Here is a 27,533-nt window from a genome sequence, read left to right on the forward strand (position 1 = left end):
AAAGTTACAGTCCAGTATAACCGGATGGTCAAATAGAAAAGACGGGACAAACTTGAAGAGGTACCAATGAAAATTTAGTTTCTTATTTTGTTTAACTTTTTGTTCAAATGTAATAATGTAAGAACATATAAGAAAATTACAAATTCTTTATGTATATTGTTTAATTGAAATATCACCACATTTGAGCTATTGGTAAAAAGAGAGTGTCACTAATATTTTCAGAGAAAACATAAAGTTCACAATTTAAATTGTCTTTAGCCTCTTTTATTAGCAAGTAGAAGCAGCAGTTTTGTGTGTATTCCCTACTAAACATAAAACTACCTTGACTGAGATTTATAAAAGCCTGTCAATATTTCCAAATCCAGAATGACAGACAGTGAAAGCTCAACAAGATAAACAAGAGTAGCATTATATTACTATTTTCTTCCTTCCATCTTATCAGCAGATTTTCTTGCTCTTACAGCCTAAACAAGTCAGACATATCTGACTATAATGCATCTCTAAACAAAACACAGCTGTACAAAAAACAGAACAGAATAAATCCCAAAGTAATGTTTACTAATAAGATTTTGATTTTTGAAATAGAAACTACCTTCAAATATTTTCTGCTTTGTTTAAAAAAACAAACAAAACAAAACAACTAAATCTTCTATGAAAACCATCCCTCCACATTTGCTCCTTCGTTCTTTTCGACGGGCGGTTAGGGGAAGATTCAAGGTGCCTCAGGTGACGTGGACTTGGTGTCTTCACGGTTCTTATGTCCAGGTGAGACTGGAGGCAGGATGGACTTTGTCTCAAGTCCCATATTGCAATCTGAAAAGTTGGAGCAAGGAACAGCAGATTGCTCAATTTTTGCATATGGAATGTCAAATGTTTGCACTGCTGCCTGGAAAAATCAAATTTGTGTCATTGGCTACATGTAGCCAATTTCTAGTTTAAAAAAAAAAAGAACCCATACTGACCATTGAGCATTTCTGCCGTGTGTTCCAATAGGGTTCCATCGAGAGCTTCAACACTGCCACCGAGTGACACGGGAACATCTAGAGCTGAGGCGGGACGAGACACTTCTGAGCTGCATGTAAAATAAGATAAAGTAGAGGTGAAAGGTCAGACTAACTGTTAGTTTCCGATAAGTCTGACCTTTGTGGAAGAGTTGCAAAAAGAAAGCTATTGTCAACAGAAATGCATAAGAAGGTCTGTCTGTGGTTTACCAGATTAAAGAAAGTTAAAGAAAATAGTAGTCATGTAAAACAGAATCTATGTGTGTGTACAAGTCAAATTTATATGTGTAGCATATATATTCAAAGTGTCTTTTACAAACATGATGCATAATCCTATAAAAAGAAACATTAAAATAACAAATTTAAGAAAAGTAAAAAGCGAAGAAATGTCAGACACGATAAATCAGTCTTTGGCCTTTATGAAAAAACTGGAGTAAACAGTAATGATGTCAGTCCTCATTTACCTGAGCAACAGCTTCTGCACATTTCAAGCTTTCACAGAGTTAGTTCCAGAGGTGAGGAGCATAAAAGTTGCCACCCCTTTAGCAGAGTCAACGTTGCAAACAATGTTCAAAATCATGTAACATGTTTTCCTTCCAACGACCTGCACCCGAACGCATCCTGCCTTATACTCAAATAAGCACCAGCCTTTCCTACAACCCTGTAAGAATCAGCAGTGAGAGAAATCGGAGGCAAGGCTGTTTTCCTTTCGGTTCAAAATAATGTGATATCTTTTTACTTAATCAAATGAAATTCTAATGAAGCACATTGAAGTTTGTGGTTGTAAAGTGAAAAAACGTGAGAAAGGCCCTGCACATCTCATATTTCATTCTAAAGTAACAATGTACAGTTATATGTTATAAAAAGAAAATCCACCTTGAGTCTAAGTGTGCACACAGGAATGTCATGACCTGCAGCAGCAATAAAATCTAAATTTATGAGTGGGTGTGCTGATGTGTAAAAGTGTCCAACTGAGTATATAGAGAAAATGTGAAGACATTTGTCCTCACATGGCTCATAGGAAGAAAACGAGGTCAATAAAATAGGGGAAAAAAATGCTTCAAGGATGCTAAAAATGCTTCAGGGTGAGAAGCAACAAGTCTCCTCTGAAAACATTACCTCTCTGTAAAATGATTAGGACTGGTTTTACAGTTTAGAAGATATCTCCAGTGTTGAACTATTAATCCATGTGTTTTTCTCTGAGATTTAAAATGGTTGGTTTACGTCAGCAGTGCCTAAACTGCAGCCCGTATGGAAAAGTTTTTATTTCTAATTAGTCTAAAATTATTCTTGACGCATTAAAACCTTTGTACAACTGGAAATGTTAGGTACAACACAAAGTATTTTTCTTTTGCAAAAAGCATGTTTTAATAACCATGCTTTTTGCATTTCCTTTAATTTCATAGAAAATATCTGTCCAGGGGCTTTTACTCAAAAGACATTCATGTACTAAAATCAGCTTTTAAGAAATGTATAAATCTAGAAAATTGTACTTAACATATTGTATGTTCAGCTTATTGTTGAGAGGGAAACATATCACAATAAACTTTTGCCACTTTTTGGAAAAAAAAATAATAAATTTGACAAAATGTCAAACAAACACTGGTTCAGGTTATTAACTCCACTGGCCTGGATAAGTGAATAATAATTTTGGTTCTTTACAGTTTTATGTTGACTGACCTGCTAAGATCCTGAGTGTGGGAACCAGGATCTTGATCACGTGCCACAATTTGGCAAAAACAAGCAAAAAATGAGGCTAATTGAATTTAGAACAACATATTTCAGACAAACTAGCACCCTTAGTGGTTTTCTAAATATTCATCTGATGAACTGCAAGTACCTCTGATGACTGTTTTTTTATGGACAAGTTACCAAAATGAACACCAGCAAAAAGCTTTGATCACATTAACAAACAGTTGGGTTTAAATAATTTAGACACCTGGTACTTAACCGTCAATGTCAAATTCATACAAAGCCATTAAAATGCAGTTATTGTAGGACAAGTGTTGCGATTACACTAAATTGGCCCAACATTGAATGCCTACTTTAAATTAGGCCCTGGAGTGAAGTAGAGCGGCTGCCACTTACCTGTGCGGTTCTGACTGGACTTTAGCTAAGCTGGTTTCGATGGTTGATCCAGGGAGTGACTCTGATTCCACTGGTGTTGTTGCTGATTCCTCGACTGAATCAAAGCCTGAAACATTATTTGGAGAGCGTGGCATTCACATTTTTGTTGTCACTTTTACAGCTTAATACTTGAACACCAAAACGACCAAAAATAGCAATGGTGGTCTTAGCTTTCATATGAAGAAGAGAGTTGGGATTTGTGACCTTTAATATAAGAGTTCGGTGACAGGTTTTATCATTCAAGTTACTGTGCATGAATATGTTTCCTTGGGAACCCAGTAAAATAACAGCTTTCACTTTGCTTTAAACATGATAAAATAAGCCAACTATCTAATATAAACCTCATCTCTTTCTTAGTGCATGGACGTTTATAGCCTACAATAAGTGATGGTTTTCAAACAAATAAAATCCACCCCAGATATCCTGAGTTGATCCCACAGTAGGTTGATGGCATTAGGTTGATGGGTGAGTTTGAATGAAATTAAAAGATGAATGAGATTTTAAAAGTTTCTATGAACATTTAGCTTAGAATTTCATCCAAAATACCTAACTACCCAAAGAAACACACTGATATGCCATTTGCACATGTTACCATTATGCAAATGGTAACATTTGGGAACAGATTAGGAAATACAATATAAAGATGAGTAGCTGGCCTTAGGGTAAGATTGACTAACGTTATATCTGGTAATTTAAAGCCTTGCAATCAATAATCATGTGTCCTTTCACAAACCAAGTATTTCAAATCTACTGATAAACTGGAAAACTAAAAAGAAACACCTCTCCAACTATTGCTCTTCTCTTTTTCCACTTCCTCTTCCTTTGGTTTCTCTTTGTCTGTTGTCTCCTCCTCCTCCAACTCCAGCAGGAAAACATGGTTATCACATACAGAACTGTAGATAGAGAAGTTTGTCAAATTGAAGTGCTGTCTAAATTGTGGCCATATTTTTAGGGTGGAGATTACAACTGGACATGAAGAACATTGCTTAGGAGAGAGAGGAAACTTTGAGGTAATTAATGCAGGGAATGATGATGGCTTACATGCGTTACAAGATTTTAACGTCACCATTTAGGAGTGATATGGGCCTGTAGGAAGTGCAGTCAGTTGGGTTTTTACCATGTTATAGAAAGAGTATAATGTTAGCTTCAGTAAGAGTCTGTGGCAAGGTTCCCCGATCCAGTGAGTGGTTAAACATTTCAAGTAAAAGAGGTGCTAACTTGGATGAGAATTTTTTTTTTATAGAATTCAATTGGATAGCCATCTGGTCCAGGGGCCCTGCCATTTTGCATTGCTGAAATAGAATTGATAACTTCACTAAGTGTAAGGGGCTTATCCAGATCTCTCTTCCTAGCAGGGTCTACAGTAGGGATATCCCAGCTGTCTAAAAAATTATTCATATCCGAGTTAATCTCTGGGAATTGTGACGAGTATAGGTCAGAACAAAATTTCTCAAAGACAATTTATTTCAGCTGGATCAATAGTTTGCTTGTCAGAGATCTTTTGGATCTGTGATATGAGCTGACCGACTTTTGAGTTGGTGGGCCAGGAGGCGGCCTGCCCTCTCACCGTGTTCATATATAAAGCCTCGGGATCTAAGCAAGGATTGTTCCACGTCCTGCGTTGATATAAGATTGTGTTGCATTTGTAAACAAAGTCTCTCTTTGTATAGCTTGGGGGAGGATGACATTGAATGCCTACAGTCCAGCTCCAGCATAGAACTAATAAGCTGTTCTTGCCTTGCTTTTCTAATTTTGTTGCATGTTGCCATGTAAGATATTATTTCACCTCTAATCACCACTTTTAATGTTTCCCACAGGATGGAGGGTGACACAGAATCTAATTTGTTTTCAAACAAAAAATTATCTATGGCAGTTGATACTGATACACAAAAGTTGTCATCTGCTAACAAAGTTGAGTCAAATCTCCAGAAGAGGCGCTGAGCTTGATTAAGTGGGGAGGCTAAGTCCAGTATTACTGGTGAATGATCAGACTCTACACTAGCAGAATATTCACTTTTCTTGACAAAGGGAAGCAGAGTTTTGTCAATAAGAGAAACAATCAATCCCTGAATACGACTAGTGGACATGAGAAAAAAAGAAAATTCTCTATTATCTGGAAACAAAAAGTGCCAAGGATCTATGCAGCCCACTTGCTTCATGAATGCTGCAAAGGCCTGAGCCATCTTTGATGGAGATGTCAATATAAAGCTGGATCGGTCTAGGGTCGGATCCATTACGCAGTTCATGTCACCACCCAATATCAAATGGTGAGAATCCATGTTAGGTAGAGCAGAGATTAACCTGGATATGAAAATGGGGTCAACCCAGTTGACAGCGTCAATCTCCAGCTCCTCTCGCTTCCTCAAGGAGGCAAGCTCCTGCAGAAAGAGAAGAAACATAAACATCTCGATAGCAGCCAGCTCAAAATGACTTCTTCCAACATCTGGTTTCAGATGTATGTTCTAATTCCACTTGCAGGCTTTGCTGTGCTTCAAGACACAAACTCACAGTTGATGTTTCTCGACAGCTGGAATCTGCCTGGACTTTAGCTAAGCTGGTTTTGACGGTTGAGTCAGGGAGTGACTCTGATTCTATCAATGTAGAATCTGGTCCCTCGTCTGATTCAAAGCCTGAAACATTATTTGGAGAGCGTGGAATTTACATTTTTGTAGCTTAATACTTGAAGACCAAAACAACAAAAAATAGCAATGGTGGTCTTAGCTTTTATATGAAGAAGAGAGTTGAGATTTGTAACCTTCAAGAGTTTGGTGACAGGTTTTATCATTGAAGTTGCTGTGCAACTTGAATGATAATGATTTTACTGGGTTCCTCCGGAAACCAGTAAAATAACAGCTTCCACTTTGCTTTAAACATGGTAAAATAAGCCAATTATCTGACATAAACCTTAAGGTAAGATTGACTAACATGATATCTGGTCATTTAAAGCCTAACAATCGATAATCATGTGCCCTTTCACAAAACAAGTATTTAAAATCTTGAAACCTATTGATGAACTGGAAATCTAAAAAGAGAAACACATTTCAAACTGTCAGAGGAGGATTCACTGCTGCTCTTCTCTTTTTCCACTTCCTCTTCCTTTGGTTTCTCCTCCTCCTCTCTTGTCTTCTGCTCTTCCTTTTCCTCCAGCTCCTCAACGAACATGTAGACCTTCACTATTTCCAGCAAAGTCTGGTAAGCGTCTTCGTAGTGATCTACATAAGTACAGACATAAATAAACAAACAAGGAAGTTGGGTCCTGAACAGAGTCAGTGCATCCAACATCAAAGAGCAATGAATCAAAGATATGTAGATGTTGACCTTGGTGTAATGAGGGGCTCTCTAGCACTGCATAAAATTGATGAATGTCTTAAACTCACTGTTTGTTCATCTCATTAAGAAAACATCTAACAGGCTGAGTGCTATCAAGAGGCAAGATAAACACAGTGATCTTGCAGCTAAATGTGGATTTTACTGCAGCAACCTACCAATATGCTTAGAATGCACTTAAAGGACATCATGTGTAAACAGTTTAATGTTTGGAGAAATTATACATATTTGGAATTTAAAAGCAAACAGTGCACAAATACATTTTCCTTCGCATTTTACCACATGGAATGACATTGTCGAAGAATCCTGGACGTTCTTCATTGGTTTTTGAATAGAGGGCCACACGTTGCACTGCAAGATCAATCTGTGGCTGGGTGTAACGGTTAGTGCTTTTCAAGTGGGTGATCAACTTCTCTATCTCCGTGGGTATAAGCAGAATGTATCGAGGCTTAAAGCAAGTCTTCTTTAGACTGAAAACACCCTGCAAAAAAAAAAAAAAAAAAAGCACAATTTTATCTATTTGACAAATTATTCATTGTGTTACACTTTTATTCTTAAAGCAGTCCCAGAATATTTAGAACAAAATCTTGTTTTAATATTAGTTTAACATGAGTACCTCCAGCTCCATATGTACACAACAAACCACCTCATGATTTGCTACTTCCTCTATTGCACCTCTGGTGAGGCCAAACAGATGGCTGCCATATTGCATGGTCAAGAGAAATTTACCCTTACATTAAAAAAGAAGAAAAAAGCTTTATTTTACATGAAAAAACAGCAAACATAAATACACACATTCCCAGCATGTTCTGTCAAGCTGAACAACCTCAGACTATTTGCCCACCCACTGAAATGAACTTTTGACCTGGTAGTCAGGGTGAAATCCTCTTTGCTATTTCTCAAAGATAAACCTTACAGTACTAAGATTACATGTTTTAGCAGGGATTCAAAATTCCTGACTTTCAAGACACATCAAACAACAACTTAGCATATTGTTAAACTCATAAGTTGTAAGTTTGGTTCAGTAGTCATAAATGTAAAATTAAAAACCTGACTCTCGCTATGTCACAATTGATTTAATGACTTTAATGTTAACATAGGAGAAGATATGCAGTTGTGAAAAAAATTAGATGTTTGTTGTGTCAAATTATATAATTTCAGATAATATCGGTTTTATTTTATTCTGTTTGGGGTCCGTCCAGAACCCAAGAAGTGTTTCAAGATTGTGTGTGGAAAAGCCCATCTCGGGACAATTCACCCCAGGAAAAACTAATTATCTCCACAACACATCAAAACCAGCCTCTAAAATCAATTTGTAACTTCCTGTGGGAGACGTGAGAATTGAGCTCACTTTAAACATAATTTATCAAGAATATTGGGTATGTATTTTGACAAAATCTGGGAAATATTCATTTATTCTAATTATTTGTGAGATTACAAATGCAAACAACTGCTAAAAAACACCTCTAAAAATCTTAATCTTTAGTTTGTCACAAACAAAGGGGGAGGATTCTCACCATGAGAACTAAGTTCTGAAATTCGTCTTCACTGACAAAGTGATAATCAACCCCGTTCTTCTCTCCAGGGTGTGGTTGCCGTGTTGTGTGACAGATGCTGTGACATATGAAGAGTTAGTTAGTACGCTGAAGCAAATTCACATGCATTCTAGAAAAATCAGTGCCGCAAAATAGTATTCACACCCAACAGCCTTATTTTCCTTTTCTGTCACGTTAGATTACAGATACATTCCATACACATTTTAAAAACAGACTAGGAAAACCCAGATTAATACATTCTTTTACTAAAGAAGAAAGCTATTCAATCTAACCTGACACTTTTGAAAAAGTAAATTTCCCTCAAACTGGATGTACAATAACGCCAATCAACTGTTGGCCAGATGGTGATTTTTAGATCCAAACAATTTGTTGTTCTGGTTAAACAGACCCAACACCACATATGAAAGACAAGAAGAAGATACAGATTATTAAAAGCTCTTGTCAGACTGACCCAACACCAAAGTCTTTAACAAACTCCTGGCACAGTCTGCGAACCAAGTCCCCTTTCCTACAGCCTTCAGGGCCCGTCAGCACCAGCATTGGGTATGGGGTGTTTGGAGTAGGCATTGTACTGCACGCAATCAGACAAAAACACACACTTTCTTCATTGACTTCCATCTTACATGCATAATTTAACACTCGTTTCTCTTTCTAAGGAACATGGGTAAAATACCACAACAAGGCAATGAAAACCACTGCAGACTTTTATCAACTGAAGATCAATGTTCTCAAAAATATAAGAGCTGACACAAGCAAAGTAGATAAGACATCAAGAGAAATCAGTACTGTATATCTGAAAACTATCTGTGAAAGTTGTTCAGGGTAAATGGTAAGCATGAATAGTAAATTATGCAACATGTTTGTCATTTTAGAAACTAAATCATCAAGCTAGTTCATCTAGCAAATACTTTAAAAATAAGAGATGAAATAACGTAAAATCTAACAAAAAATATTGAAATACTCATTCAAACCTTCGATAGAGAGCCTGTGGCTGTGCCATCCGGTGAACCATATTTGTGATGTGATCTTTTGCTGCTACTATGTCCATAGGAGGCTCAAACATGTTCAGTGAACACACCTGGAGTTTGTGATCGGACACATTAAATATTCTACACACAATTTACACATAAAGTGACAAAATGTAGATTCTCACCTTTTCTTCAACAGTGACTTTCTTATTGTCTAGCATTGATAAACTTCGGCGGAGAAAGATGACTTTCAGTCTGTAGTCCTGGTGCTCCTAATAATTGCAAATATTTTGCATATTACAAAAACTCCAACAACACCGACTCAATGAAAACAAGACATTTTATCTGCAAAGTTATGTTCATACTTTTAAAACTCGAAAACAAAATAAATAAATAAATCTGGAGATTACTACAAAAACTCCGTTGATATTGCTTATATTAAAGTATACACTTGAGGTCAAAATGATTTGCTTCCCATTTGAAAATGTATGTTTTTCAAAAATTTCTAAAGTGCTTTTGTAAAACAGCACATCGATTTTTCAATACAACTTTTCCAAACAATCTAGGTTTTATTTTGGATGCTTACAAAAATTTACTTTACGCACAGAAACAAAATTTGGTAACACTTTATTTGGCGGATTAAACTTGTAAAATTATGTATCTTTACGTTATCAGCGCTACAGTTTAATCAGTAATACTTTTAGAACAAGTTTATGTCAGTTTATGATTTCTTGGTCAATGTCAAATTGTCATGACAAAGCACTTTTGAAAAATGTCAACTTTGTATTAAAAGTTTCATGATTTACCGAATGACACTTTATGACAATAGTCATAAATATTCATGAAGACTTACTCATGTTCATGACAGGTGTTACGTCATGTTTATGACGGTGTCATGACAGTCTTATTCACAACCCGTCAAAATAAAGTGTTACCCAGAATTCTTTCACAAAAAACTCTCCAAACTTATTAGCCCCCTTGAGAACTGACCTCTTTATTTGGCCAAAGCACATCATTGAATCAATAAAGGTAAAAGGTTACCCGACACTTTATGCACAGTATAAAATCCTCACCAAGGGCTTGAGCTCCCACTTGAGAAAACATAATGCCAAAAACAATTCAGACTTGAGAAAAAGAATTGATGTGCACAAAGCAGGAGAAAGATATTCATAGTTAGCACAGTATTTCCAAAATGAAGAAGCTTGAAGAAGGTTTCACAAGCTTGAAAGAGATGATGGGTCAAAGATCTAACTATCCAGTTAAATGGATAGACGGCATTAATATTGGCATATAGGACTAATAATTTTGACCTCAACTGTATTTTACATTCTTATGGGTGAAGACTCTTGTATGTAAATATTTCACTCACCTGCACAGGGTTATCCAGGAGATTGAGGTTTGTCAGCATCGGTAGATCAATGATATGTTTTAAATTCTCAATTTCCACAATCTGAAGAAAAAAATATTATTATTAAAATTATTTTTATTATTAACAGTTTAAGGTTTTAACTCATGAAAAACTATTTGTCTAAAGTTGGATTTAGCTAGTTTTCAAGCCTGTTGTGAGCTTGAAAATAGTATGCTATCTTATCTGTATGTACTAGATATAATACAGCAAACTTTGGGAAATGAAAAGTTTCTTACTTTTTAACACTATAATTTTGATTATTTTTTTAACGTTCTGTTTATTGAGCTCTTCTTTCATAACATATATTCTTTCACAAAAGTATTGATTTTGAACCTAGATTGCAAGTAAAACGCAGGTATACATTATATACATCTACAAAGATGATAGAGAACGTTCTGTCCTGTTGCTGAAGGTACCTGGTTTTTCTCCAAGTTGATGTAGTATAGATAGCGGAGATTCTGAATTCCTGAAAGAGAAGTGATGGAATTCCTCGACAAATCAAGAAACTGTATGTTCTGTAACTTCTCCAACCCTTCACAACTGTGGAGCTGGTTTCCCTTCTAATACAAACAGCAAAAAGGGAAACATTAATGATAATGTATGTGCAGCAAGTCCTTTTTATACTTTTATTAATAATTCTATTAGGAATGATCCACACAGCGCCTGAGCTTTGTTACCCTTATTACTGAGCTGAGTGGCAGGACTGGCTCTTTGCTAAATGCTGACAGGCTTGGACTGACAGCTAAACAGCTGTTGAGGGGCTAGCACAGCATGCTGACGAACCACAGAACAAGACCTGGGCTCAACAGTCTTGTCATCCTGATTCTCTATCTATTCTACTGACAAAGTTGTTATCCAACTGCCTGGCCACACCTTGGCCTGCTCTTGCCAAGCATCCTGCCAGACAGGGGTTGCTGTCAGCAGGGGAGGGTGACCGTGTTGGTCCCTGGAAGCTCTGGGTCGGCACTATGAAGTGCTGGGAACAGACTGGCTGACAATGCCATGCTGCTTAGGAGGCGCGTTGGGGAAGGAGCGGGGTCATGGGCAGGACGAGATGGATGCTGGAGGGAAAGGGGAATGTGTGCAGGCTGAATTCGGTCCAGGTTCAGTCAAAGACCTGGTCCCTAAAGGAAGATCAAAATTTTTGAATGCTGCAAAATAATAAAATCTTACCAGGCTGAGAGACGTAAGAGGCAGATTGCCCAGGTTGCTGATTTTTGTGATTTTGTTGTGAGCCAGGCTGAGATGGTTGAGGACAGAACAAATACCATTGACTTCAGAGAGACAGTTGTCTGAGTAAATTATTATGAAAAAAATCCTTCCAGATAAACAATAACTTGTTATGCATGAGCCAGATTTGGAGTACAAAAAAAAATCTTTTTGAAAAGATAAGTTGATGGCAACATTTCACAAGTGACATTTCACAGTACTGGCTTGGGTTTTCAGTAAGGCTGTCAACCGACAAATACAAACAAAATTGTTTCTCCCATCTTAATACACTAGAATATCTATGTGGACATTGTAATATGGAAGGAACTAATTTAAAAGTAATTGACTTGTTTCTTTTTTATAATAAATAAATGCTTCTGTGAACCACAGAGCATTTTTCTAAAAAAAAATAATCGAACTAAAAACAAACAAATAATGATGATGGGGGGAAAAAAGCCATCCAAACCAACCTGGTCCTACTTGAAAAAGTAAATGCCCCCTCTGGCTGTGCCACCCAACAACTGATATAAAGCACTTGCTCTCTTTCCATAACTATGAGAGTTTTCCCCCCACTCTTCAACCTCATACCATCACACTATGTTATTTTATGAAAGTGGTAAGGTTATGAACACTTAAAAAAGGATTTACTTTTGTCTCATCAGTCTTTTTTTCACTGAAGTTATATTTTGTACCATCGGTACACTCTGAAAGCATTAAAATAAAGAAATAAAATATAATTTATAGTCTAATGCGGATTTTGGCGAATAGAAACTTCAGACTATAGGAGTTTGTTAAAGCATCAGGAGGCGATGCGATGACATCCACATCCTTTAAAGTGAATGAGTGCAAGGATACAGTCCAGATTCAGCTTTCGCAGGCAGCAAAAGCCTGCCAGATCCTTTATGTCTGGTATTCGGTTATGGGAGAAATTAGCCACCTGGAAATCAGAAGAAAGCAGTAAAACTTTTAACAAATAACTAAAACTTGCAATGTACAACCTCTTTTGAACAAGACTCTGCAAATGTTCACTGTCATTGAAGGGCAGCTAATGCCTTGTAAGCAAATTCAGAGCGACTACAGATGTGCTATGGTAATCCAGGCCTATCTTAGGGGAATAGTGCTAGAAAATGATGCCCAAGCCACCAATCAAATGTTGTCTTATCCTGTCAGTTCAAGGTCCTGCACCTCGAGGTACCGGAGTGGCTGGAATTGGAAGAAGTTGGAGATTTTATTGTGAGACACATCCAGGTAGATAAGGTGGGGTATGTGGTTCAGGCAGGATATATCTAGAAGTTGTGATGAAATGTATTATAATTAGAATAAATCATTTAGTCATCATATGTCAACACATTATACCACAGGAAAGGTTGGATTATAATTTGCCAGTTTGCCGTATTGCACAAAATCATGAATGAAAGTAAATGAAAAATGGAAAAAAATGTTACCTTCTATGTTGTTGTGTTGCAGTTCTAGCTTTTCAAGATTGACATACTTGCACAACAAAGATATGTCTATAAGACTGAGATTCTGGAGAAGAAAAGAACACACTCAGGAATAAAGTTAATCAGGCTTCAATGAATCAATGTCCAGGTTGTGGGTACACATCTCACAGGTAGGGATATGTGGCATAGAACATGATGCTGCTTGGTCAGATCAAGTCCAAGATGGGACAAACCTTTGGACACCATTTTGTCAGTCAACACCCCCTCCTATGGTGACATCAAAAAACATTTTTTAGAGAACTAATATAGTCCATGCTGTTATGCTCAACATCGCTGCAGCAGATTTCGATTTTTTGCAATTATTTAAGTTAAACAAAGTGGTGACGTAAGCACGGAGAACGTCTCAAAAAGTTGACATGGTGCAGCTGAGAGTCCAGTGGACATCCGAGATGATATGTGGAAATGTTTATTAGTATATATAAAGGTCATTTTGATATATGTTTATTATATGTGGCTATGTTCATTCAGCTAAAAAATGTTCACTAAGAAAAACATAACTCACCTCCAATTCAAATCATTTCAGCTGAACCAGAGCTAAAACTTACAAGCTCTACTACTGCTGTCATCTCGACCACTGCCCTAAAGCGCTCTGACTCTGGTCGCTGTGGTAACGTTTACATATCTCCTCAAAATAAGATGCAGATGCACCACAAATACGAACATATCACTTTCGTGAAAATTTCAACTCAGGATAACGACTAACGGGAGCCCTGAGCTTGTTTATCTGCAAACAAGCTCGTGATTAGAGACAATGACATCCAAAGTGTTGCTTATGATGCTACTTGGAGCAGTTTGAAGCTCCAGTCACCATGTGATGCAGAGCAGCTTGTAATGTGGGAATCACCTTCCGGTCCGGGATAAATCCATTCTCCTGTTTTTTCTCAGGGCCTTTTCCCTTCGCAAAGAAACTTTCCAAAGACATTTGATCTGTTTCTGACTCGTTTTGCTGCCTGTGGCTCAATGCTGGCGCGCAAGACGTACCTGAGAAAATCCAATTAAGGGATTTTCAAAATAAAAGATCCTCCACACTGCAATAATACATAAAACGGAAATATTTAATTATTTCTTGCGGCCCGGGGGTTGGGAACCACTGCGTTCATGCACTTCTGGTAATTTCAAAATAGTCAACCTTTACACCTTGCTATTCAGTTCAGTCGCCTTCAACTCAAGGTTATCTGCTTTTTTCAGCGCCACGACGAGGTGAACATAAATTGAATACATAAAAATACACCATTGTGACCATTTTTTAGGAGAAAATCTTAAATAATATGCTCCGTTTAGATGTATTCAGGTCAACATGAAGCGGTTACATTTTTACCTGGACTTCGACGTTTTCTTCTAACGTCTCTGGTTCGACCAGTGGCTTCCTTCTTTCCTCTTCAATCGTCAGAAGTAATTCTTCCTCCATTGTGTCGTTACACAAATAAACCGCTGACGTATCTTTGAAATACAGCTTCTAGAGGAAAACTAAGTGGGCAATGTGCGCGTCCAATAAACAGCTAATTCTTTGCCTTCCGAGGTTAGCTTATCCCAGGTCCTGCAAAGTTGTGTCGGTTGACTACCATGGCAACGGCTCACCAGACGAAGTGCATTTTGGGCCTTGTAGTTCTTTTTCCTGCACCTTTTTAGAGACTGAAGAAAAACGAAGAACAAGGTATAAGAAACTAATAAAAATAAAAATAATACTAGGAGAGAAGCTATTGAACATACTTCTGTCCAGTAGGTGAATGGAAGTCCGCATTTTCCTGGACTTTATTTAAGTTTTGAGGGAGATCTAAACAGGAGGAAACTGCAGTATGGGGGGATTTTGAAAATGGCTCCAAGGTAATAGTTTTGATCAAAGCATTTGCATAGTCAAAATTTCACGTTCATGAACTTTAATATGTATGGCATTTAAATATAAAAATGTTAAAGGTATTTACAACGTTAAAGACAAATCAGAAAGCTTAAAATCCTGGGTAAATTAACAATTCAAATATAGTTGTTGAAAAACCTCCTTACATTTTGATTTTGCACCTCACCTTGATGACATTAAACACCAGTACTCCAGGGACATTCAGGATTTATAAATGCCATATTATGCCAAGAACATTTCACCACGTGGAATAATGCCAACAACAACAACTGAGGCCTCAGGTTGTATACTGTCTGTGTTTATTTTTCCCAATATGCCACTGTTAAGCTCTTCGTGCCTTAAAGTCGTGTCACATAGCACACCTGTCAGGTTTAGTGCAACCTCTAATGTTGGTTTTGGATCAGACAAGCTCCAGACTGAGAATGAAAACATCTCCACTGCTTCGAGTGGATAGACTGTCATTATGTGATTGATGGTACTTATATAGCATCAACAGAAAATACAATGTGAGGAACAAGTCTGAAATACAAAAATTAATGGAAGATTTTAAGAGATTTTTAAAAATCTTTATCATTTGCACTGACATATTGCATGAGGCTAATTTGAAGCAGACCGATTTGAGTTTATATAGAAGGAACAAAAGCAAAAGATTTAAACAAGCTCAAGACAAACGTGATACAGTGAGATTCAATACATGTGCAAAGATAGTATGCATTGAAAAGAAAAACCTAGTGTTAAAAATCCCCAGAAAACTATGGGAATTACTTGCATGACAAAAAGATCAGCCTTGCAGTGCGATGAACATCTAACAGCATATGCGAGAGGCACGACACAGTTGGATAGTATTGTATTAAAGTTTCCACATTTCAGAACTATTTCTGAAGTGAACAAATGAATGAGCACATCTAGGATTTTGCACCAAGTGTGCATATTACAGAGGAGTAGGCGAACCACTCAGCAGCTCTATCGTTGTTTCCCCATCGATTCCAGGCTGTGTGTCACTATGATGGATTGCTCTGTGGGCTTCAAGGAGACCTGTGGTGGGACCGCCGTATTGACAAGGCTCCCATTTCTCTCTCCTCCACTCGTTAAATACTTCTCTGCAAAGTTAATGAGCGGAAAACAGGGAGGGAAGCGACTTGGGGTCTTCTCGTTTTCATGGTGTTTAGTTTACTTTTTAGAGATTTAAACAGGACGGATTTTAGTTACCGAAATGACTGCTTTACAAATACGTTAAAAATTTATTTATGCCCATTTCTATGATTTTATTATGGTTTTATGTAACTTTGGTGGATCCGTTTTCCACAGCAGAGGGAGCATAGCTGGGAAGATGGATGAAGACGACTTGAGACTGGGGTGAGAATTCAACCCTAAACATTTTTGAAATGTACGGTCACCCAATTTAACCACTGAATTCGACTGAGCTTCAGGTGTTTTTTGAGAAAGTAGAAACAAAAAACCCAATAAAATGAACAAAATATGTGGTTGTAACAGTAGAAAATGTGAAAAAGGAAAGCAGTATATTAGACCTGAAAAATATAATTTGAAAAAAAAAAAAAGTTGTGATTTATTCTCCTACACCTTGCACAAGGCAACTTCAGAAACTTTAAAAAAAGCAGACCAGGATGCAGATTTTTGACAACTGCAGATATGATACAATTCTAAGGAAACTCAGGAACTCTTTGGGGACCAAACTAAATTGGCAGCAGGCGGAGGAAGTGGCCTCATTCAGACAGTCTAATCTGGCATCTGTTATTGCAAACAGAATCAGTGAGTCCATAGGGGCTGGCGGGAGAAGAGAGATGGAGGTGTAATGGAGAGCAGCAGCTTGGGTTCTAATGGGAAAATGAGATGAGATAGGGCCCGAGTTTAGGTGACTGTTCCAAGATGGTGTAGTTTAAACCGGAGCAGTTGTTTTTGGAGAGCTGGTGGTTGTTAGGGGGTTTTGGTGGGCAGCGAGGATTTATGATGTCTTTTAAAAAGTGGAAACTGACAATGCATGATGCCTGATATAGAAAGTAGACTTGCAAAGTTTCCGGTGGTGGTGGCTGTCATCTAACTTTCCAATTAGAGCGAGTCAGTGCAGCGTAAGCTTATCCATGATCTCCATTTCGAGAGGTGAGATCATGTACGTCTGTGTCAGCTCTCGACTACAACCCTTATCGTCACATCAGGCAAGAAAACACAAAGGACGCACCTCAAAATAAATTCATACAATCTCAAGTCTAAAGCAATCTTCACTCTCTTCGAGATCTCATGGATGAGTAACAAAACAACTGAACACAAAATGCTAGGCAAAGTGATCCCCTCTGTCTTCTTGCTACACTGTGGTGATCTTTTTGTCCTTGGTGGCCTGTTTGATGGCAGCCTGCTCGCAGATGATCTCCTTCAGCCTCTGCAGACGGATGTTTTGGGTGCTCATGTCCCCCACGCCCGTCTGACTGCGGTGGAGCAGAGACAGGGCGTTGATGTACTCGAGCTCTGTGTAGCGAACGCCCTGGTCCACGACCAGGTTCAGCAACTCATCTGGAGTGTTGTAAAGCATCTCATAGTACTGCCTGCAAGGAGGGAGAGAAAGCAGTAACAGGTTATGGATGAATAACATAACAGGATGACTACAGCGAGGGAAGTTGAGGAAGAATGCAGGGAGGAGATAGAGAAAAAAAAAACACTTAATATACGTCTGTTTTTACTCTTCCAGGGGTGAATCAAAGAGACGCGGAATACAAAGAGAGAGCACAAAAGCCAGACTAACCATTGTTGCTGTCATGCTCAAAAAAAATTTTTTAAAGCGGACATCAAGGGACCCGGAGAAGCTGCTGCTGTGAGATGCAGGTAAAGGGGAAAACATGCAGGCTCCCAATAGCCAAGACTGTTCTTCTGAAATATTGCAGACACTCAGAAGAGGAAAGGGACTGTATGTGGAATAAACAGCAATTTAATCAAGACCAAATGCCTCGATGGACCATTTGAAAGAGTGCATGAAGTACATAGTGATAAAGCTGTAGCACAAATGGACAGCAGGCACCGTTAAAAAACACACTTCTGCACCAATTGGATCAAATATGTCAAACAGGATTTGTTTTCTATGCCAACTGCATGCGGCTTTTTACAGGATCCTTCAAAGTGGAGTTTTGAACATTTTATGACTCAGCAGAATGAAATTATTACTGATGCATTTACTGATCAATGCAGAAGAAATACACATTCGTAAGCAAAGGGAGAAGACTCAAGGTAAGGCAGTGCAGCAGGAGATCTCAGAGATATGTTTTGGTCCCGGGCAAAATAGGTCAAACACCTTTGAAAGTAAATATGTGTTACTGTCTAGCATTATTCTGGAGTGTATAAAAAGAGGAAGCTCATGCAGGCAAACACTAAAATAGATTTTAGCTTCTAGTGCCCTCAAGGCCTAAATGTTAAGCTTCCACAATGTAGCTGCGGAAGCAAACCTGAGCAAGAGGACAGCAGCAGTGGTTTACAGCACAGTCAGCTCACCTTTTACAATTCCTTGCAAAAGCTTTTTTTATACCACTTCTACTCACACTTTGTCACATAATAACAATAAACTTGAATGTGTTTTTTATGTAATAGGCTAACACTAAGTGGTACAAAATTGTAAAAAAAGGAATGTGAAAAACCCCCCAATAATAATTAGAAATGTATTGTAAGCATTTATTTTCCGCAGTGAATATTTTATACAACCAGCTTTTACTGAAATGACATCTGCACATTGTTTGGAGTATTTCCCAATCACGTGTGCACCTGCAGAGCCTGGAATTTTTGCCCATCCATTTTTGCAAAATAGCTTTTGCTCACTTTAGAGACAATAGTCTGACAGATACAATCCCAATGAAACACATTACAGATTGTGGTTGCAACATTAACAATTATTCCATGACAACTTTGTATTAATGCATCTAGTGGAAACAGGTTGATTATACTATTTGACTTAGCCAGTATTTGAATTTGTATTTGCTAATCGAGAGGGTAACTTGAAGTACTGGATTTGTGTAAATAATTACAGAGAAGGCTGCAGCTGAAACTGCTACAGGGCTTCTTTTCTCTTCTTTTCTCTTCCCTTGTATAAAGGAGCAGGTTCCTTTATTAGAATAAACTACCAACCTTGGCCAAGGACAGCTGTTGGTCACCCAACAACAGAAACTCCTGCAGCTTTGTCAGGCAGAAAGATGCTCAAGAAGGGGAGTAATAACACAGTTATGATAAATGAAGCTCTTATGTTTCTTTTAAAACAGCTGGCTTTAGATACTTTGATTTTTTTGTATTTTGTCTGACAGTCGAAAACAGACTCCGAATTGTTCATGCGAATGCATCTTAAAAGAGAAAGAACTAAGCTCTCTGGTGTTCAATATGAAATTCAATATGACAGTAAAAGGAGAAGAACTAGCTTTAGCACATTTTGTAGAGATCATTTTCATTGCTAACAAGGCGTTAACGACTACTTAAGGAACTTCTCTCCTGCGTCTGTCTTTTATGTAATGCTTTTTTTTTTTAACTTTAACACTTTAAAACTGGAGAAAAAACATGAAAAGAGTTATGAAGGGGGAGATGAAATAAAGTAGAGCTATAAAATAAGTGCCAGATCACTTTGGAGATAAATGAGAAGCAGAGGTGCATAATATCTGTTTTTTGGCCTTCCCTTGACGAGAGATGCCCTTGATCACCAAAGCATTTGCATTCCGTCTCACCCTCCATCCTGCTCTTCATTCCTCTTCAAGGCTTTGTTCATTTTTCTCATCCCTGAATTCATTTTATGAAAAAAAGCCGTTAAAATGATTGAGTATTGCAGACTCACTGCTTAACTGAGGTTGAGATGAGACAGCAACAATAAGGGGGCTCATCTCACAATAAAACGAATCATACATTTAATTTTGTATGTGCTTGGCCAACCTTTATTACAACAGCAGAAATTCAAGATTATTGGTTTGCTGTTCAAAGATGTTTTTCAGGTGAAATATTTTGGATATTCACTGAAAGTTGGGGAAAGTCTACTAAAAACAAATAAAGGTTGTGTCTGGGTATAAGCAGTCTATTTACCCTATATTGTACTTAATAAATCACTTAAACATGCATATATTAGCTTTGGCATGTTTTTCTTTTCCATTTGTGTAAGAGCTGGAGATTTTTCCATATGTTTCCGAGCCATTTTCCAAAGGTCTATCAGGGTAAATGCACAAATCATTATCCGTCATTTGAGTGGTAGTCTCACTGGTAGTCTTTTGAAAACTTTATAACCCCATTTTCTTGTATAAAAACCAAACCAAAATAGAACAAACTGCAGACCAAAGAGAATAGAAACCTCAGTCTCAAAAAAAAAAAAAAAAAAAACCTTACTGTCAAATATGATGTTTAAAAACTAAAAAAAAACTAATGTCAAACATGATGATGTTAGTGTGATGAACTGGGGATACTTTGCTGTTTAAGACCTGGATGACTTGCTGTGATTCTGCAACACCAAGTGGGATTTAATGAATAAAATTCCCAGCTGAAAAGTTACTTTGTGTGTGTGTGTGTGTGTGTGTGGTGTGTGTGTGTGTGTGTGTGTGTGTGTGTGTGTGTGTGTGTGTGTGTGTGTGTGTGTGTCTGTGTGTAAATGTAGTATTAATTTATTAGGTAGCTGAGAGAAGGATGTAATTATGCTTATTTACAGCTGATAAGGGGGTACAAAAGCCTTTGTGTACATAATAGTTCTTGCTGTAAGATCTCATGTGACGACAGCAGCTTCTGCAGGAAGAAGGCGTGGCAAACTGTCAGCTGTTTGTTAAGAGCGTGTGTGTGTGTATGTTTGGGTGTCTGAACCATGAGGACTGCTTGCAATCTGAGCTTTGTTCAGCGGTTAGAAGAGGGGGAGGCTGGTCTGGAAAGGAGAGAAAAAAACAACAACAAAAAACCCGTGTTTGTGTGTGCATGTTGGTCGATCCATCAATGTGTCTGAGTGATGTATGTTAGTGTGTGCTGAAAACACTTTCAAACAGTTCATTACCCAAGCAGTTGGAAAGCTATTTGCCAAACAGGGAAAGGCTGTTAATAAGATTAAAATCTCTCTGCACCCCACCATCAAGAAAGGACCCCTTGTGGCTTACACACACACACACACACACACACACACACACACACACCCACACACACACACACACACACACACACACACACACACACACACACACACACACACACACACACACACATTTCCCTTTGGTGGAGTAGCAACTGGTTAATGAAACAAGTCTTATTTTTCAAACAGCACCACGGTGAATTGTTTTGATTGCCCTCCTCTTTAGAGTCTTTACAGCCCCCTGCCTCCCTCTGTGCACACTCCTCCTTAACCCACACATGAAAACCGCACACAGTAATTTTTGCCAATTTCCACCTGCTTCCTCCACAAGTCCAATCTATAAGAGTTCTGATTTATTAATCAGCTTCTTTGTATACGTGTGCTGACGTGCCTCCATGGAGTGCATTCCATTAAATTTTAATTAGCTGCTCCCTACCTCTGCCTCAGACGCAAAGAATATGAAATAAATTTATGATGCGACGGCAGCGCGCGACGGACACATGACAATGGAACGAGAGAGAAGCAGCGGCGACAATAGAAAAGTGGAAGAAAGATGAGATTCAGCACATTTCATTTCCCCTCATTTGTAGCGTATACAATATTAAAGCCATTACAGGCTGCTTCTGTCAGCATGTCTGGGAAAACACATTAGTTAGTAGGAGAAAGATGAGAAAGAGAGAGAGGGGGGGGGGATAATAATAACAAAAAAGATGTGCAAGCATGTGGATCAACCTGACTATCAGTTGGAACCAAGGCTTGTTGGTGCTGTAACAAATACCTCCTGGCACCTTCAACAAGGCTTTCTATTTTGTTCCTTACTTTTAACTCATGTCTTAACAGTGCAGCACACACAGCTAATATATTAAGGTTGATGTTCAAAAACAGAAACTATGCAAAGAAAATGAAAATAAGGGTGTCACAAAATAAACACAAAACACATCATAACTGAAAGTTGCAGGAAATTATGATAACACTTATCCCTCACTGTGTAACACAATATACTGTCCACCTACCATCAACTTTTAGGAAACTAAGAATGCTTACTCTCTCCTTCTTTGTGTTGCCAACAAGTGACCATTTATGCGCTCAATATACTTCTGTCTCTAACAAACTGTTTTCTGTTTGCGGAGATAGAAATTTATGCAGTTTCAGACATCACATGCTCTAGAAATTTGTGTTTATAAAGATTGTGTTTTGTCAGAAAAATGACTTTTTAAATTATCTATACATTGAAAAAAAAACCCTAATGGTTATGTCAATCATTTGTTTTTTCTTTTTACTTTTAAGCTTTTTAGGTTTTTAGATGTAAAATATATCTTCCCTTGAGGGATGAAAAAAATAAATAAAGTCAATTGTCCAGAATGTTGATGGCATATTTTCCGTCTTGAAAAAGCTTTAAGTGAAGAAGCCAGTTCAGTGTTGCTTCTGATATATTTTCCTCTAATAAATTTCTGATAACAGTAATATCTGACTGTAGTGAGTCTGAAAGACTTGCGTGCTTGAAAACACGTGTTACTATGACAACTAGAGACCGGACTCAATTATGCTCAACCTAAGACGCAGACTGAGTGTGTTTTCATCAGATGTAATGCTGCGTTTAAGGGGTTTATTCATTTTATGTCTGCTTGTTCATTTGGTTCAAATAGATTGTTAACAAGAACTGAAAACAATCTTTAAAAATACAAGTCAAGGGTGATATTACATTTTTACTAAATATAAACAGCAAATTTCTAAAAGGCGGCTTTGTGAACATGTAACCTCAGTGTTAAAGTTCTCTTGGCTCTTTGAACCTAATGATGATAGCTCCCTCCCCTCCTCCTATCTCCATCTCCCTCCAGAAGAGGGCATTTGTCTCTCCTCTGGTAATGAGCAAAGGTCTGCAGAGACTTAGGGTGAAGCTTCATCAGCAAACACCAGTCTCATCATGCTGCATCGGCACAAACACGCGCATGAACACACACGAACCCCTGACTGGCTTCATCAGCAAAGGCAAGTGCCATCATGCTGGGAGGTGTGGATATAGAGACCAAAACGCATGGAGACAGACTCCATCAACCAAGAGCAGCCTTATCACACGGCGACTTGCGCATGCACGCAGAAAACGAGCGACAGAGGAGAAAGGGAGCAGGTAGACTGAGAGGAGGAGAATTTCAATTGAGCCGAGGCGGTGAAGTTGATTGGACTATGGCAAAAACAAGAAAAAGACAGGGGGCAGGGGGAGCAGAGGAAGGAGAGAGATAAGGCAAGAAACACAAGGTGACAAGGATGGAGACAGAAGTGACAGTGTACTGCAATCCGGCCTAAATACAAACGCTTTTATCTGTTGACACCCACTACCTCCTGACATGGCCGTCAACTGTACTTATAACTACAATCTCTGAGGACACACCAGGCTGTCACCTTGACACACATAAGCTCCAAGCCAAAGACAGTTTATTTGCCAACACATTGACTCTCAGAGACGCACAGCCACCAGGGGGGTACACTTTAGGAAACTACAGAGCGCAACACCTAATTGTGCATTACAGACATGTAGATTGGAACACTGGAGCCATTCCAGTAGGAGACAGGTGGGAGAGATGGGATGAACCCTGGGGTGCCTTGACAATGAGACTGTCAGACTGGTGTCTAGGCTAGCTGGTTGGCTAAGCTGCGGCAGATTTGTTGTTTGTGTTATGACAACTCTCCAACCTGCATGCATGGGTCACCGGATGGCTCAGAGCTTTGCTTTTTTTTTAAAATTTGTAATGGTGCTTCAGTCTGCGTCTGAGAACATGCTTCGATTTTCTCAAACTAATGGACCTTTCAGATCCTCATGACAACATGCCATTTTAGGCTTGTAGGTGGCACGCTTTGCGGTTGCTCTCACAATAAAAACCTCCTTTACAAATGACAAACGGTGAGTGCTGAGCAAAGGTGATCAGCAGTAAGGCAGGGTAGATGGGCAAAGAAGCAAAAACATAGATGAATGTTTTAAACAATAAGACAGAAAATAAAGCTTGGAAATAGAAAGCTTTTTCCATACTCTTCACAGCAAAAACACAAAATATACAGTATTTTTAGTCTTGTTTCTAGTGCAATTATCTGATCTGTTCTTACAGTGAGTGCACTAAGATTACATTTAGAACAATTTAAAGAAAACAAAAGCAGCATGTCAGAACAATGGAGCCCTTTAAAAGCAATGATTTCTTAATATTGATGAAAAAGCAATAGTTATAAGGAAAATATTTTGCCAGTGGAACAAGATATTTTCCCCATCTTATAGATTATAATTCTAACTTCAAGCTAGTACTTTTGTAAGTAGCACCTATTCAATCAATGTTAAGGAATTACCTGGAGCAGATAACGTAGGCCTGTCTGATATTTATATCACATTTTATACTTTTTTAGATTTTTGTGTATATTAACTCAATGCAGTTCTTAAGTGAAGAAGAAAAACTAAGTTTCTTTAGAAATACAGTCCAATGTTTGCATTGTGAATTACTGAAGGACTAAATAGAAGATAAGGCAAACCTTCATTTTAACTTGAGAATTTGGCCTCTTTGAAACTCGACTCAGATTAAAATCAAGTAATTAACCTTTTTTAAAATATTTTGCTCGTTCAACTGTAGATCAGGAATGTTAATATACCCTCTTGTTGCCTATTCTCAGAATGAAGCAAAAACTTCAAATACACGTTCAAACATCTGTAAGGACACAGTGACTTAAGTTGATAATGTGTATTTGTGCTTGCTCTTTTTTAAAATGTCGCCATGTGTAGCGACTGAGGTTTCTCATGTTTTTCGAGATAAAGGACTCACCACAAACTTCCCATGTCCAACTTATCTCAGCTCTTGTCAAAACAACCCATCAGCACAAACAGGCAGAGAGAAAGAAAGAGGGAGGGGTGAATACAGTGGACAATAAGAGGTGATCAGTGCAGTGATAAGGTTGAGTGCGCCGTCAATAAACAAAAACACACTCAGAGATGACTTTGCTGTGACACACAGGTTTGCAAAACGAGTCTTGTCTCTGAGCAGATGGCTGGAGAGTGTGTGTGTTTCTCTGATCTGATGTGCATGTGTGTTTGACCTTGATATACAAGCTTATGCTGCTGCCAAACTTCTGACTGGGCAACATGAGGCTGCTTTGGGATGATACTAATACACCTGCTCACACACATACATATGCACAAAAACACATTCAGGTGACACCAGCAGGTGCAACATTTACAACTGGATGTACTGTAAGTTTTCACTTTTTTTTTTTTTTTTTTTTAAACAGTATGCAAGCAAGGATCCCACCACAAGATGACACTGCTTCCTCACTGTTTTTCACTCTATGGGAAAGGCAAAAAGTATTGTGAGTGTCCCTGTGTGTGTGTGTGTGTGCATGCCTATTTGTTCTGCAGTGCTGACAACCAGGCCCTACTGTAGTTTTAACTCAGATCATTGGCTGTTATGATGCTCTTGTGCAGGACTTGTCCGCACGGTTGCAGCCAAAACACAAAGAACAAATAATCAAGCACACACAAGAGAAAAAAAACAGGAGCATGGCTAAACTGGGAAACATCTGCAGCCAGTCTGTAAAGCAGACATCCTGCTGTGATTTCTTCCTTTGATTATTTGCCATCAAGTCTTTCCAGGGGAGGTAATAACAAATATTCTTCTTGTAGTCCAACCAGACTGTTTGTCACTGCTGATTCCGATTAACCAAAGTCAACTTTCTGAACGTCTTTATGTCAAAACTGCAGTGCTTTACAACACCAGATTACAAGCTCAGTTGCAAATCTGTTGCATAGAGAGTCCTGCAGTAAATTAGTTATTTTTCAGCCAATATGAATAGGTGACATCAACAGCATCTCTATGCAAGGATGTTGCTTGGGAGGCAATGTAGGAAAAAACAAAGCCTAGAATTACATCTGTAAGTATCTACAGTTTGTTAAACTCTGCTGAGAGTTTAACTAGCAACAAATGCTTTGGTAAGGTAAAACTACGATTGTTCTTTTCTGCAACAACAAAATGCGTTTCCATTGACCATATAATTGTGTGAATTGGAATTACAAAAGTACATTTGCTGAATGGAAACATACCAATAAAAAAACAAAGCAAGTTTTTTGATAAGCTTTTGAGCTAAGATGAGATGTTAACTTGGCTGTGTCACAATCAGTGTATTTCGCAAAACTGCAACATAAACATTTTTCTTCACTTCACGAGTCCTAAGATCAACAATGTCACTGCTGGTTGAAAAGATGAAAAAGTCAACAGGAAGTGGTGGGAGGATGATGCCGTTTCTCTTCCAAATGCATTATATGCAATGTATTGTGAACTCTAAAGAACCGTGGGATTTTGAATAAAAAGTCAGATGGTCTCCTTAAAATGATATATATATGTGCTGCTGTGTGGCTATTATTATTTTTTGCATGTGTGGGAGTTAGTGCTACACTACAGGTGTGTGTATGTGGGGGTTTTGTATGCGTTGTGAGAGTCTGTATCTAGGAGCCGGAGGCCGGCCAATCCAAAAAGCCATGAATGTGTAAACAATGAGCTTTGCAATTCCCAATCAACACTTCCACACCGCCCACGCCTCGTAATCAGGAGAGTAGGAGAAAGAGAGAAAGGACACAAAAAGCCATCACCCCCATTCCACCGTAATCAAAGCTGACAGGAGGAAGAAATAACATGCTAATCACCTCCACATCCGGTACAGTCCACAACAGTTCAGGTCACTACACTTTACCTCTTTAGTTTGTTTTTTGGAACGCATTTATACTAATTTGGATAAATAATAATGTGCAAATTCTGCTGGTACACAAAAACCAAAGCACTTATGAAATATGACACATTTAAGGGATGTTGAAAGAAGCTAATTAACCCTACAACATGTCACGGTGCATTTTCGGGCTGTTAATTTTAAAATGAATATTTAATGTTCCTTCCTAACTTTAATCTTTAAATAAATGCCCCTTTTCTCCTGACATTGCTGCATATTGTGCATGCTTATTTCAACCAACTTCTGTCAATGCAATCTCTTACAAAACACTTAGGAATTGACAAGAATCTTCCCGAACATGAGGACTCTCTCAGTTCGTCATGTTTTGCTTGACCCTTTCACTCACACAGATGACAGATTCACAAACAACGTCTTGGACATAAAACACAGTGTTGCTGACAGGCTGCTTGACCCTCTGTCGGGCATTGACAATGTTTTCTTTGCAACTTGGAAAAATTATATATGATATTTACATCATGAAATGTCAACAGAAATTCTGATCCAAAACTCCACATACTGAAGTAACAGGAAGTTATACTGTAGGAGTTTAAAAATTATAGTATCTCTAAAAGCTCTGAATACAGAAACTGAGTACTACCCATGTTGAAGATCTCCAAATCCTTCTTATGTCTTGAAGTTTTTGTAACATGCAACTGCACATTTGCTGTCTCAGTCCTTGAAGAAAGGTGCTGTAAGGGCTCCAGGTAAGCTATTTTTCTTTTTTTTATAAAACACTTTCAGATAATTTCAAAAAAA

At 38.2% G+C, this 27,533-nt stretch overlaps 2 protein-coding genes across 3 annotated transcripts in view; both read right to left on the minus strand.

Moving 5' to 3' along the window:
• Window positions 1–178: 178 nt before the first annotated feature.
• Window positions 179–14,686, minus strand: LOC129375609 (leucine-rich repeat and guanylate kinase domain-containing protein-like). 2 transcript variants are annotated; one of them, XM_055054823.1, is made up of 21 exons: window positions 14,417–14,686; window positions 13,207–13,305; window positions 13,042–13,123; window positions 12,782–12,882; window positions 12,452–12,533; window positions 11,561–11,679; window positions 10,804–10,947; window positions 10,349–10,429; window positions 9,165–9,251; window positions 8,983–9,089; window positions 8,463–8,582; window positions 7,973–8,069; window positions 7,072–7,185; window positions 6,735–6,936; window positions 6,167–6,340; window positions 5,637–5,758; window positions 5,430–5,506; window positions 3,909–4,021; window positions 3,090–3,195; window positions 963–1,072; window positions 179–813 (listed from the first exon to the last, which is right to left on the minus strand). In XM_055054823.1, exons 1-21 carry the CDS (start codon window positions 14,504–14,506, stop codon window positions 713–715), a joined length of 2,328 nt encoding a protein of 775 aa, XP_054910798.1. In that variant the 5' UTR covers window positions 14,507–14,686; the 3' UTR covers window positions 179–712. The 2 variants fall into 2 exon arrangements, with proteins under 2 accessions (XP_054910798.1, XP_054910799.1); XM_055054824.1 differs by lacking the exons at window positions 179–813; window positions 963–1,072; window positions 3,909–4,021 and having other exon boundaries at window positions 3,094–3,195.
• Window positions 14,687–15,230: 544 nt separating this feature from the next.
• Window positions 15,231–27,533, minus strand: part of exoc4 (exocyst complex component 4) — a 112,356-nt gene continuing 100,053 nt past the window's right edge. Inside the window, exon 20 of the mRNA XM_055054792.1 lies at window positions 15,231–17,511. Within this exon, the coding sequence (XP_054910767.1) occupies window positions 17,274–17,511 (238 nt within the window). The 3' untranslated portion in view covers window positions 15,231–17,273. The remainder of the gene's footprint in view (window positions 17,512–27,533) is intronic.

Source organism: Poeciliopsis prolifica, unplaced genomic scaffold (assembly GCF_027474105.1).
Source record: "Poeciliopsis prolifica strain line A6 unplaced genomic scaffold, Auburn_PproV2 SCAFFOLD040, whole genome shotgun sequence".
NCBI classification, from domain to species: Eukaryota; Metazoa; Chordata; class Actinopteri; order Cyprinodontiformes; family Poeciliidae; genus Poeciliopsis; species Poeciliopsis prolifica.